This window comes from Squalius cephalus (genome assembly GCF_949319135.1).
Source record: "Squalius cephalus genome assembly, chromosome: 17".
Taxonomy (NCBI): domain Eukaryota; kingdom Metazoa; phylum Chordata; class Actinopteri; order Cypriniformes; family Leuciscidae; genus Squalius; species Squalius cephalus.
The window spans coordinates 11191379-11203674 of record NC_137138.1 but is presented as its reverse complement, the minus strand read 5'-3'; the positions used below and the strand labels follow the sequence as shown (position 1 = coordinate 11203674).

At 35.1% G+C, this 12296-nt stretch overlaps 1 protein-coding gene across 3 annotated transcripts in view; it reads left to right on the top strand.

Annotated features, from left to right (window-relative positions):
- whrna (whirlin a) overlaps nt 1-12296 on the top strand; it is a 109379-nt gene that overhangs the window by 65091 nt on the left and 31992 nt on the right. For all 3 annotated transcript variants that reach the window (XM_079898662.1, XM_079898661.1, XM_079898660.1), the window contains exons 5-6: nt 1552-1760; nt 7897-7933. In XM_079898662.1, the coding sequence (XP_079754788.1) occupies nt 1552-1760; nt 7897-7933 (246 nt within the window). The remainder of the gene's footprint in view (nt 1-1551; nt 1761-7896; nt 7934-12296) is intronic.

The following is a 12296-nucleotide window of genomic DNA, read 5'->3' as shown; positions in this document are numbered from 1 at the left end:
GGAGCCAGTTTGCTGTTGTGACGAGTTAATCACACAGTAAGAGCTTCACAAATAGAAATATTTTACTCAGAGTCGGACTGGCAAAAGAAGAAACAATGAGTGAGATAAAAGAGTGACAAGCAGAGGGAGCATGGGAAAAAGATAAAGAGCAGATCAACGAGTGGGAGGATGAATGGATGAGATGAGATGAGGAGATTGGCTTGGGAGACTGTCAGAACGATGCAGAAGAAATGTGACACTTTTGTAGCTCAGGACTGAACTAAAGATGCAGTGTGTCTCTGCTTTTTGGCAACAATTCAGTTTCTCATCCAATACTGAGAAATGAAGTGATTGATGTATTAAATATACAGTAAAAGCAGGACTACATGCCTTGCCATCTAAATTGAATCTTTTGATTTCAGTGGCATGTGGTGGACTGAAATAAGGAGGGAAAATCCTCTCTCTCTCTTTTTATCCAGTGTTTTTAAATCCAGTTTCTAGGTTAAAGGCTTTTGGAATGCCATGTATTTTGTGTATTTAAATTCAACATGCAATTTGGTGTATATATATATATATATATATATATATATATATATATATATATATATATATATATTTTTTTTTTTTTTTTTTTTTTTTTTTACAAAATGTATTTTTTAAGTATAGTATATTTTAACATTAACACATTAAAATATTGATTTAATATGTTTAATACCATAAAACATTGACAATATTACAGTTTTCATTCTACTTTAAGGCTTGTTGGAAATCATGAGATCATTTTTATTTCACTATTTAAATTTTCAAATCAACATTGCCTTTAATATCATGTTTTTTACATTCAAATATTTAGTGGCTTTATATTTTTGGAAAGGGGATCTTGCAAGGAAATCATCATATTTGGGGGTCCTTGGAAAAAGAGAATTATTATTATATAATTTATATACCATTATAGAATTTATTAATTCTATGAAAAAAATTATTATTATTATTTTTCGGTTTTAATTTTAATTTTAGTTGAAGTAGTATATTTGTTATGTGCATTTGTTATTAGTAGTATTATATATATTTTTTAATTAGTTAGTTAGTAATTTTAGTACTCCAACATACTTATTTCAGGTAGTTGCCAAGGAAACATTTGTATTTTCCTATAAAATTATTTTTAAGTTGAATAAGAACATAGCTGTGGTCTTTATTTTTGTATTTGGAAATTTAGGCTATACAGCTATTATTTTGGAGAAGGCATATTTTGTGCAATTTCTCGATTATGTATTTTTTTGTTTTTAACTTGTGCTCTTTTTGTATTCTCTTTTTAAAGTGGGCATGAATATTTAAAATGTGTTTGTCTATTGAAGTGTTCTTTGTAGTCAGTCACCATAATTGACTTTCTGTTTATCTCACCAAAACCTTCTCTATTGTTCCACAAATTTGGCCTGACCACACCACTCTACCATATTTGGTGTCCAGACTGCCCCGTCTCCGGCCTCATCACGACCCCCCTTTACTTCCCGGCCTGCTCTGCCACCACCGGCCCACCCACCTTCTCCTGTCTCTGCCCTGTCTTTTCCACAGGTGGGAGATCAGATCCTTGAGGTGAACGGACGGAGTTTCCTCGGCATCCCACACGATGAAGCCGTACGAGTGCTGAAGTCTTCACACCATCTGATGATGACGGTGAAGGATGTCGGGCGACTGCCTCATGCCCGCACCGTAGTGGGCGAGACCAAGTGGATCGCAAGCTCGCAGATCACAGAGAGTTCTGCCAGCAGCAGTGTCACAGGGTGAGTGTGAAGGCGTGATGGGAATGTGAGGAAATAAGGAAAGAGAGAGAAGGGAGTCATGTAAATAGATTGGAAAGCTATTAGTATCCAATTCAGATAATTGAAGGTCAGCAGCAAAGATATTGGTTAATAAAGCGAGATTAAATACATAAAGTATATTTGTGTTATTTAACATATTTAATTATTGTGTAATATTCTGCATTTGCATTTCACACTTTTTATTCATTTTGAGGAATACTGAATCTGTTTTTGTGCAGTTGAGATGAGTAAATGCATGCTCACATTTAGTCTAGAACTATATATAATATAGTTATATATAGTGTAGTTATATATATATATATATATATATATATATATATAGTTATTATATATAACTAGGGATGTCCCGATACCACTTTTTCACTTCCGATACGATACCGATGCCGCAGCTTTGGCTATTTGCCGATACCGATATCAATCCGATATTTTTATTTTATTCTTGAACTAATACTACTAATAATAAAATATATGGAAGCACTTTGCTCAATTAGCCACAAAAAAACATCTCACTCAAATGGAGAACAAATACTTCTCCAGTATATAGTCCACAACCAGTTGATAATGAAAGACTGCCACCCTTTATTCAAAAGACCTTGAGATATGTTTGGTAAGTGTACCTGAATGAATTTAAAATTAATTTGCTATATTTCAGATCAATATATTTGTTTCCTTAAAATTTTAATTAACTTTAATTTTAATTTAATTTATTTATGTATAAAATACTACTTTTAAAAACACATTTGATTTTCTTTTTTATTCAATGTAGAATGTGTAACTTAAAAATAAACAGATTAGTGCTCTGTTTTAGGACAAGAAATGAAAACCAATGCAATATGATGAATGTCCAAAAGATGAGATCATTTTTGCTTTTAAACAGCGTGTGTGTGTGATTTTGGTTGGGTGACAGTTACAGTTTGACAAGAGTTTAGTTTGACAAAGCACATTGTGTTTTACACAAATATAAGCTAAACACTTTTTGCAGTTTTAATGATGTCCTGTATGAAAATGACGGAGTATGTTTTCACTGTTCGATCGCGCCCGTGCCTCTCTCTCTCTGACACACACACACACACATTCCAGCATTGCAATCTTGACATCGCAGCCTGATGCTTGAACAGTTTGAATCCATTCGCGCGTCCAAAGCGAATAGGACGCGCCGCGCGCATATAATGATAAAGCGAGCGTTTGAAGCGATACAGACGCGCGTTCCCGCATATGTCTATGCGTGTATCTAACAGTATTACATTAATTAATGTGCATGCGAGTTTTATTTATTTTTATACCGTGTATTCTCCGTGTAAATCCATACACCGAACGTACGTTCAGTACGAATACATGTACCGTTCCACCCCTAATAGGTATCGGATCATAGGAATCGGATAATTTTTTTTTCTCCCCTCCGATATCCGATCTAGCGTTTTGGGCCAGTATCGGCACGATACCGATGTCATGGATCGGATCGGGACATCCCTATATATAACTACTAATAACCATCATGTTCACAGAGCGCACACAACGCCTCTGCACCTTACTCTCGATTTCTCTCAACATGTGGATAGGAGAGCTGTCAGTCAATAAATGGGAAAACAAAGTAACTTGCGTTACTTATTTGAAAAAGTAACTCAGATATTTTGTTGTAAATTTACAAGTAACGTGTTACTTTACTAGTTACTTGAAAAAAGTAATCTGATTACGCATCTCACGTTACTTATAATGCGTTAACCCCAACACTGGTGATATTTCTGTCTGTCAATAAATATCGGCTCTCTCTGTTTGAATGAGAGCTGTCAGTTTATTTTTGGTACAATAATTTTCACAGTAAGAAAATTACTAGTTAAAACATTTGTTATCAATTAGAGCTGGCCCCGACTAAAGATTGTCTAGTCGACTAGTCGTTCATTTAAGCCATTAGTTGACTAATCACACGTTTATATTAATTTAATTACTTAAATATATACTGGGGTTAATACTATACCATGATGAACCTTTAATATATATAGGTGTAATATATAGCATATTCCGCACTCAAGCGTATGCATACTTCCCGCAATGATTCATAATTCATAATGATTATGAATGTGTCAGGAAAAAATAGCAAGGAGACATTTGATTATTTATTAATAAACTAGTGTTTTCTGAGTCAGTGTTGACTACAAAGATGAAGTTGACGTTGCTGACTTGTCATATCTGCAGTATATTGAAATGCACCTTTCATTTGGATTATTTGTTGTATTTTTATTGAGTATTTGTTTTCGATTCGAATTGGTTTGTTTAAAAGTAGACATTTCAAGCTTTCTATATGGCTATTTCTCATGTCTGTGAGGCAAGTATCCTATATGCTGACTTTTGTATCATTTGTGACGCGATCCAGTTCTTCTTGCAGTCGAAGACAAAGCAACTTTCTGCTCTTAAGTTTATTCCGTCCACTGTCAAGTGCTTCATCAGTTTTGTCATGTTGCCGGTCTTGGCAGCGCTTATCTTGTTGCAAATATTGCATCGTGCTCTGTTGGCATCGAGTCTGGTGAAATTTAGCCACACTTTTGATCCTTTTCACATCTTTTACATCTATGGGGGTTGGGAGGCTTCCACACTATAGCCTCTAAATGGTCAGATATCAGTCAAATATCTCTGATGTGTGAGCAACGTCTTTTCCTTGATGCCTCGCCACAGCCAAACATGCTGCATGTTTATTGGCTCACTAACGTTGACGAGATTAACCCCTTGGGTATCAAAATTTGGCACTGAACGACAAGACTTTTTTGATACTTTATGGTATTGAGGCAATTCGGTCGGTGCCTAAAAAGTATTGAACTCGATTCCCAGCCCTAATGCTGACTTGCCATCTCCACAGTGTTGTACTTTTAGACACGGATTCATGTCTGCGAGGCAAGTAGCCAAAACGCTGAGCTTCAGTTCATATATGTGACGCGTTGTTATTGTGAGTTAACTCAAATAACAGTATCAAACTAAGCCTCTTCTCGTCTACTAACGTTTAGTTGACTATTAGGGGGCAGCCCTAGTCAATATCAGCTCTCTCTGTTTGAATGAGAGCTGTCAGTTTATGTTTTGTACAGTAATTTTCACAATAAGTACTTATGTTAGGATTGATCCTCTTGATACAATGTGAGCATCCCAAGAATTTACACTTATTTTCGCACTTACACTTGCATGTCTTAATCATTGAGACAAGCACATTACTGACAGGTTAAAAGAAAGAGAAGAGAAGAGTGCTCCCAAAGAGAAGCACGTGGAGGTGAGCGTAGCTGATTATAGATTAGCCCTATATGTGGACATTAGCATAGCTACTTTACGAAGAGAAAAAACGGATGCTGCATTAATTGCTTTGAATATTTTTAACATGTTAAACAGAAAATATTAACGTCTTATTTTTGACATATGTATGGCTTTAAACATTTTGGCTGGAACAATTTATTTTATTTTATTTTTAAATCACCCTAGTCATTTCTGTAAATAAATAAGTTCGATATATTGAATCATGCCAAAAGGCTGAAAAATAATGATAAAAAATATTGAAAAATGTGGGCTTTGCTAAATCTAGTTTGTCAGATTTAGCAAAGAGATCACTGGTCTCTTTGTGTGTTATCTGGCTAGTGTTAATGGAGCAGTGAAAAAAAAAAAATAATGAAAAGGAAAATATCCAAGGTCTCTTACTAGATTCATAAGGTCTTGGCATGTCATTTATAGACAGATTTGAAGGTTTCCAACATCCGCTACGCAGGGAAGAAGTGTGAAGCCACCAAAAGTAGCAGTACCGTAACTGAAAAGCCTGAGGAAATAGGTTTTTTTTTTTCTTTTTACATATTTTTCATATTTTTCTAAAACAGGCTTATGAGTAAGCTTTGGGCTATAATATATTTCTAGACATGTTTCCATGTCCCTGTCTTGTAAATTAAGCAATATGCAAAATAATACTGACAAATAGTTACTGATTTGTTCATTTGTTTTTAAATATAGCACAAATCATGTCTTGGTGGTGTGATTTAACATTCTTGTTTAATAAATTAAAAATGTGCAGTACATTTCAGCCAAAGTAATTTAATTAGGACTGAGGTGAGGCTTCCAAGCTTAGTTCAATTTATTGTTTTAAGAGCAGATTATACAATAGCTGAGCTTTAATTATTTTGTTCTGAATATTAGCATCTTTCCACTCTCTCTTAGTGGACTTTAAACTGTAAGGAGTCTGGTCATGGTATTATTCCAGACACTGCGTGTGTGTGTGTGTGTGTGTGTGTGTGTGTGTGTGTGTGTGTGTGTGTGTGTGTGTGTGTGTGTGTGTGTGTGTGTGTGTGTGTGTAAGTGTGTGTAAGTGTGTGTGTGTGCGCGCAGCACACTAACAGGATCATAAAGCAGCTCAGGTGTGTCTTGTGCCAGCTCTCTGGACCTTCTCTTTAATGGAGGTTAGCTGATGAAGTGAGCCGGTTGCTCTGCTCTCATGCCAGGGGAAAAATGCAAGGTGGCATTTTATAAAAAGGCTTATTATCAAGCTTCTGATGGTCTGGGGTACGAACTCAAGTTAAAGCCAAGGGCAGAACTGGCACAGGGAAGTGTTTGCACCTATCATTGTTACAGACCAAATTGACTTTTTGATAAATTGCTATTCTTGATTTGACTGCAAAAAGGCTACAGAGTGAATGTAAACTAGCACAGCTATGTTGGAATTCGGTTGTCTGGCACAATAGTCAATTCAAGTCAAGTCAAGTCATCTTAATTTATATAGCGCTTTTAACAATGTAGATTGTTTCAAAGCAGCTTTACAGAGATAAACGTATAATTTAAGGTAACAGAGATTGTTTTGGCTTTATAGCGGTTCTTTAATAAAGTTATTTATTTTCCAGCTAAAGTTAGTTTTGATTGATTCGCTTCCGTCGCAACGATCATTTGTTATTAAATTTGGGGCCGCTAGGACGACACCATTCTCTCTACACAAACTTTAAATGCGGACCTGTGATAAACGCTGATGGCGTTCACATGCGCATTAAGAATTGGTTCTATAGTTATGTGCGTTTGAATATATGTGCGCAGGTTTGTAATTCCCTACAAACCAAGCCTAAACAAAGTACTGGTATTTCCTTAGAATTTTTGATACATAATTTTATTTTATTTTATCAATTCGGGGTAGATACGCGAATTGAGTTTCCCGACGACGCTTTATCTGTAGAGTGGTAAAGGGATCCTCCATAGGGAGAGACTAGTTGGCACTTCAGCACTGCGTTGTCATCGGGTCCAGGCGCAGGTCCTTCATCAGATCTGGATACGGCCTGGATCCGGCAGGCTGCGGGAAAACCACGGGATAAACAAAAGACACTAAAATTAGCGTAGATGCTATTCTTCTTATGATGTAACGAGTACATCAGGATTTATGGGAAGTGTTCCCTGTTCCAGCTGACCTAATCTATGCAGCCTAACACTGAATTATAGAAGTCTATAATGTATTATGTGAACGCTAGGTCAAAGAGATGTGTCTTTAGTCTAGCTTTGAAATTATGTAGTTTAGTGGTCATTATACAACCATATTTGACCTGGCAATACAGCAAATGACCATTCAGCTTTGTGGATAATATAATAATACATGGCATTGGTAAAAATATGTTTAATGTTTTTTATCTCTTGCTCACCAAGGCTGCATTTATTTAATCAAAAATACAGTAAAAACATAAATATTATGAAATATTATTACAATTTATATGAGCTGTTTTCTATTTATATGCTAAATTGTCAGCATCGTTACTCCAGTCTTCAGTGTCACATGATCCTTCAGAAATCATTCTAATATGCTGATTTGCTGCTCAAGAAACATTTCTTCTTCTTATTTTCAATGTTGAAAACAGTTGTGCTGCTTAATATTTTTTGGAAACCATGATACATTTTTTGTTCAGGATCCTTTGATGAATAGAGATTTTAAAAGCCTCAGATTTCCATCATCTTCCTTGGATCTAAAACCAGAAACTAGATTAGTTTCATACATGGCAGGTGTGTCAGAGTCTCTGTATGATTCTGCATCTATTTGTGGATTCTTGAAGAGGCTGTAGAGCATATATCTGCTATTGATTTCTCCATATTTACTTCTCTCTCACAGCCTCTCTCTGGACCAGGGAGCATCAGCATCAGGAAAGGTGAGTACTTTGTTTCTATATTTGAACAGGATGTTCTCAACTGTTTGGTTTTAGCAGTGTTAAAAGAGTGAGCTAAATCGTGAAGGTGATTTTTGAAGTACTCTTGGCAAATCATGGTGGTCTTCAGACTGTACCCATTTTATTGTCTTGCTCACGAAAACCCAAAAGGGTCATTTCTACTATGCCGTACATTTTCATATCCATATCATATTTGTCTTAATTAGGCCTGTCAAATGAATCAAAATTTTAAACAAATTTATTTAATCATTTGACGAATTCAGTTCAATTCACATTCATTTGTATAGCGATTTTCACAATACATATTTAAAAGCAGCTTTACAGAAAAATTAATAATAAATTATTTAAGATATTAAATATTACAATATATTACATGAAATCCATCATATTTCATATTAAAGGCATGGACTTTCATTTTGCATGCCTCCTGACAAACATTAAGAAATTATTGTCACTATAAGATATTTATAACAAAACAGAGGTCAGAAATACTTTGACTTTTCTAATGATGTAGTTTGTCGAGATTAAATAAAGACCACTTTACTTAAATATAAATAGTTTAATATTAAAAAGACAGAAATCGGTCACTGGTGCTCAACTGCATATAAAATATTCAATTAAAATGTATTAATTATATTACATTAATTAAAATTGTAATTATTTGCAGAGCCATTAAATAAAGGAAATTCAAAGACATTGCATTATTAATTATAGACATTGGAAAAGTGCCTTCAGGATTGCCGCACTCACACCAAGACACTTGGTAAGTGCCATAGCTTGACCAAAACATATTTCTGAAAATATGGTGTACTCTTTGAACGCTTCCCTACGTTATATAAAATAAATATTCATTCTTAAAAAGTTACAGAGTTAAAAAAAGTACTGCATAACAGGAATTCCACATACAAAAATGCCTCCAGGATCTTTTCTGCAGGTCCATTAATGTTCAAAGAATATCCCTTTTGTCCTCCATAGTGAATATATATATATATATATATATATATATATATATATATATATTGTCGTTATGCAAATGAGTCAGCCAGCGATTAAGCTGCATAATAGATCAGACTCATGTATTTGCATTACTTTGATAATCTAAAGAACCAGTCCTTGTGTGCTTTTTTCTATCGTAGCCAGACTAATCAAAAGAAAAAATGAGTCAGAATTACAGATCATATCATATTTGGAAAGAGTCGCTATCATTATTGCCGAACCACTCTTGCTAGGCAATCATGCACCTGTTCCAGTACTGCGGCCACAAGGAAAGATGACGGGGGATGCTCGTACGTAATGAGGAGAGCAGGAGAACTGAAAGACACAGGAAGGGCAAGAGATGGAAGAGAATGGGATGAAAGAGGAAGGTGGTATCGCTGTAAATTTTCATCTTGGTCTGGGTAAAGAGTGTGTCAGGTAGATGCTGCCAGAAGGCTTTGATCCCTTGGGCATATGGTATCCACGCTGATCTGTATTCAGACTGGTTTCCTCAAAAGTCTTTTGCACTTAACATTCTTACCATCCCTGTGTGTGTGTGTGTGTGTGTGTGTGTGTGTGACTGGCGGAGAGCTAAATTATAATATATATGAGTGAACAGGAAAAAATAGAAGGGTCATTTCTGTTATGCAGTATCTTTTGAACTATGACTTGATGAAAATGAATATGCTTGTGTAATATAAGAAAGTAGTTCCAGAAAAGCATATACCACACTTTCAGATGTGTGTTATCTTAAACTTTATTATTAATAGTGATATAGAACTTGATTAAATAAAGCCCTAAACTTGGCCATTGCAAGTGACAGATTGAGAATACGTTTTTTTTGTTTTTTTTTTACATTTTGACATTTAACCATCTTTTAAAAATGTTATATTATCGTATTGATTTCTATAATTGTGCTGTTGTTTTTAGACCAAAAATAAAGTCACTTCCCAGAGGATGATGAAATGAATTGGCTTTTGTTAAACTGGTATTTTTGCAAAAGATTTACAGAATGTAAAGAGATATTGGGGGCATGTATAAATTGTTTATCAATTAAAACATGTTTTGCTTTGTTTTGTTTGAAACCTTCATTTGGAAAAGGACAAAATATGAAGAAACAACTTTTTTTAAATTGTCAGGTTATTAGTACAGAACCTGGGGACATGGCACAAATATTAGTGAATTTTATTGTATGGAAACAAACTAATAATATGATTTCCATCTTTAAAAATTGTATAAAAAAAAGTATATTAAAAGGATATTTCACCCAAAGATGAAAATTCTGTCGTCATTCACTCAACCTTCAAGTTGTTCAAAAACCTGTATTATTTTCTTTATTCTGTGGAACATAAAAGAAGATAATTTGAGAAATGTCTTGTTTTTTGTTTTTTTTTACAATGGAAGTCAATGGTAACCAAAACGGCTTGGTGAGTAAATGATGACAGAATTTTCCTTTTTGACTGAACATTTCCTTTAAGCTATATGTTAGAGACATGAAAATGGTCTGCATAACAGGAATTAATAATAGGAGAATGAAAAAATATGGACAGAAGAGAGTGCAACAATGGAAGACATAATAAAAAGACAGGATAAGAAATAGGCGGTGAGAGTGAGGAGAGGAATAAAAACAGCAAGGTGACCCATCCGATGAACAGGGTTTTACAAGGTCCTCCTCTGTAAGTTTTATGCACAAAACAACGGATTCCTATAAAGCGCGAGCAGTGCATGAACGCTAACTTATTACGATGGGCTGATTATTGCATACAGTGGGAATGACAGGCTAAAGGACACAGTTAGATGAAGTGTCTGGGCTCATGTCTGTAGGCTATGAGCTTTTGCTGTTAACTACTTACTTTGTATTCCAAAGACTCACAGCTCTGCGATGCTTCGGAGGACATTGATAAGTTACATACGTCAGTTTTTGCAAGAAAGGCACAGTCAGCCATAAATCACTCCTGATCTGTAGACATAAGTGTGTAATTGTACGTGGACACTCATGAGTTATGCATTTCCTATGAAATAACATTCAAATTACAGTTATTATTATAATTACTTGAGTTCGACTTAGTAGCTGCAGTAAAAAAGCACACGTTGCATCAAACGTGCATTGCTTAACAGGAATATTTATATATATATTAATGATATTTTTGTGGTTATACATCAAATAGTTTTTTTAGTCTTTCAGTTCACTAAGAAGATTTCCCAGTGTTTGTCTGCAGAACGATTCAAGCGTATAAATTGATAATCACATAAATGCTTCATTATGTTTTCATCAGTATACATTTAAAGCTCCCTGTAAACACTTAATAGTTGGGAAAGTAATTGCTCGTAGCTCAATGGGGGTGCGAGAGGCGTTGATTAATTGTAGGTCACATAGGAGCAAGTTAAGCATAAATGGGGCAAACACAGAAAATTAGGATATTCTGGGTAGTTATTTTTAAGAAACTCTAGGAAAAACTTATTTCTGATTCAGATATTTGAGAGCGAGTTCACGTCTGGTTGTAATTGACACTTTCTGCCTAGTTTAACACTCACAACGCTCACAAAATGGAAACAAATCAAACTGCGGTCTGTCTCGGTCATATGAGAGAACTTGGCAAAGTCTTCTGCAATAATTATTCTGCCTTAGAAGTTTTCTGCTGTTGTGTGCTGAAGTTTTTTTTTGCTTATTTAAAGGCCTAAATTCCTTGCTGTGTGACCTTGTCGAATCTTCGCTGAGTAAGGCACTTTGCCTGATGTGAAATCTCTATATATCCCAAGCGAGGCTTACGTTGTTTGACGCCAGCCCGTCCTTGCCAACTCATTGCCGCTTAAACCCATTTCGGCGGCCCTCATTTTGAAGCTGATTGAATTCTCCAAATTGACATTGGCCTTTTAAGACCAGAACTACGGTGGCCCTTAGGGGGCTCAGTACAACGGCATTAGCCAAGTAAACAAAGCACAAAAAAGATTAAACATTTCTGAAAATATTTCAGGATATTGGTGACTGGAGGGTCTCTTGGGGAATTCTGTCACCTAAAGGTGAAAGGCATTTATAATTTATATTTCACTGACACCAAGTGAAATTGCCAAATATATATATACAGTGCTATGCATAAGTTTAGACACCCATGCTAAAGTTGACTAAAAAGAGGAATAAAAAATCATCTTTTGGAAATTGAACTTAATGCCTTAATTTAAAAAATGAGGAAAAATCCAACCTTTAAGGACACCAATTTTCTTTGTGAATGAATAATGTATGGTAAATAAATAAATGTTCTTCCTTAAAATACAGGGTGCATAAGTTTGGACACCCCTATGTTAAATTCCCATAGAGGCAGGCAGATTTTTATTTTTAAAGGCCAGTTACTTCATGGATCCAGGATACTAT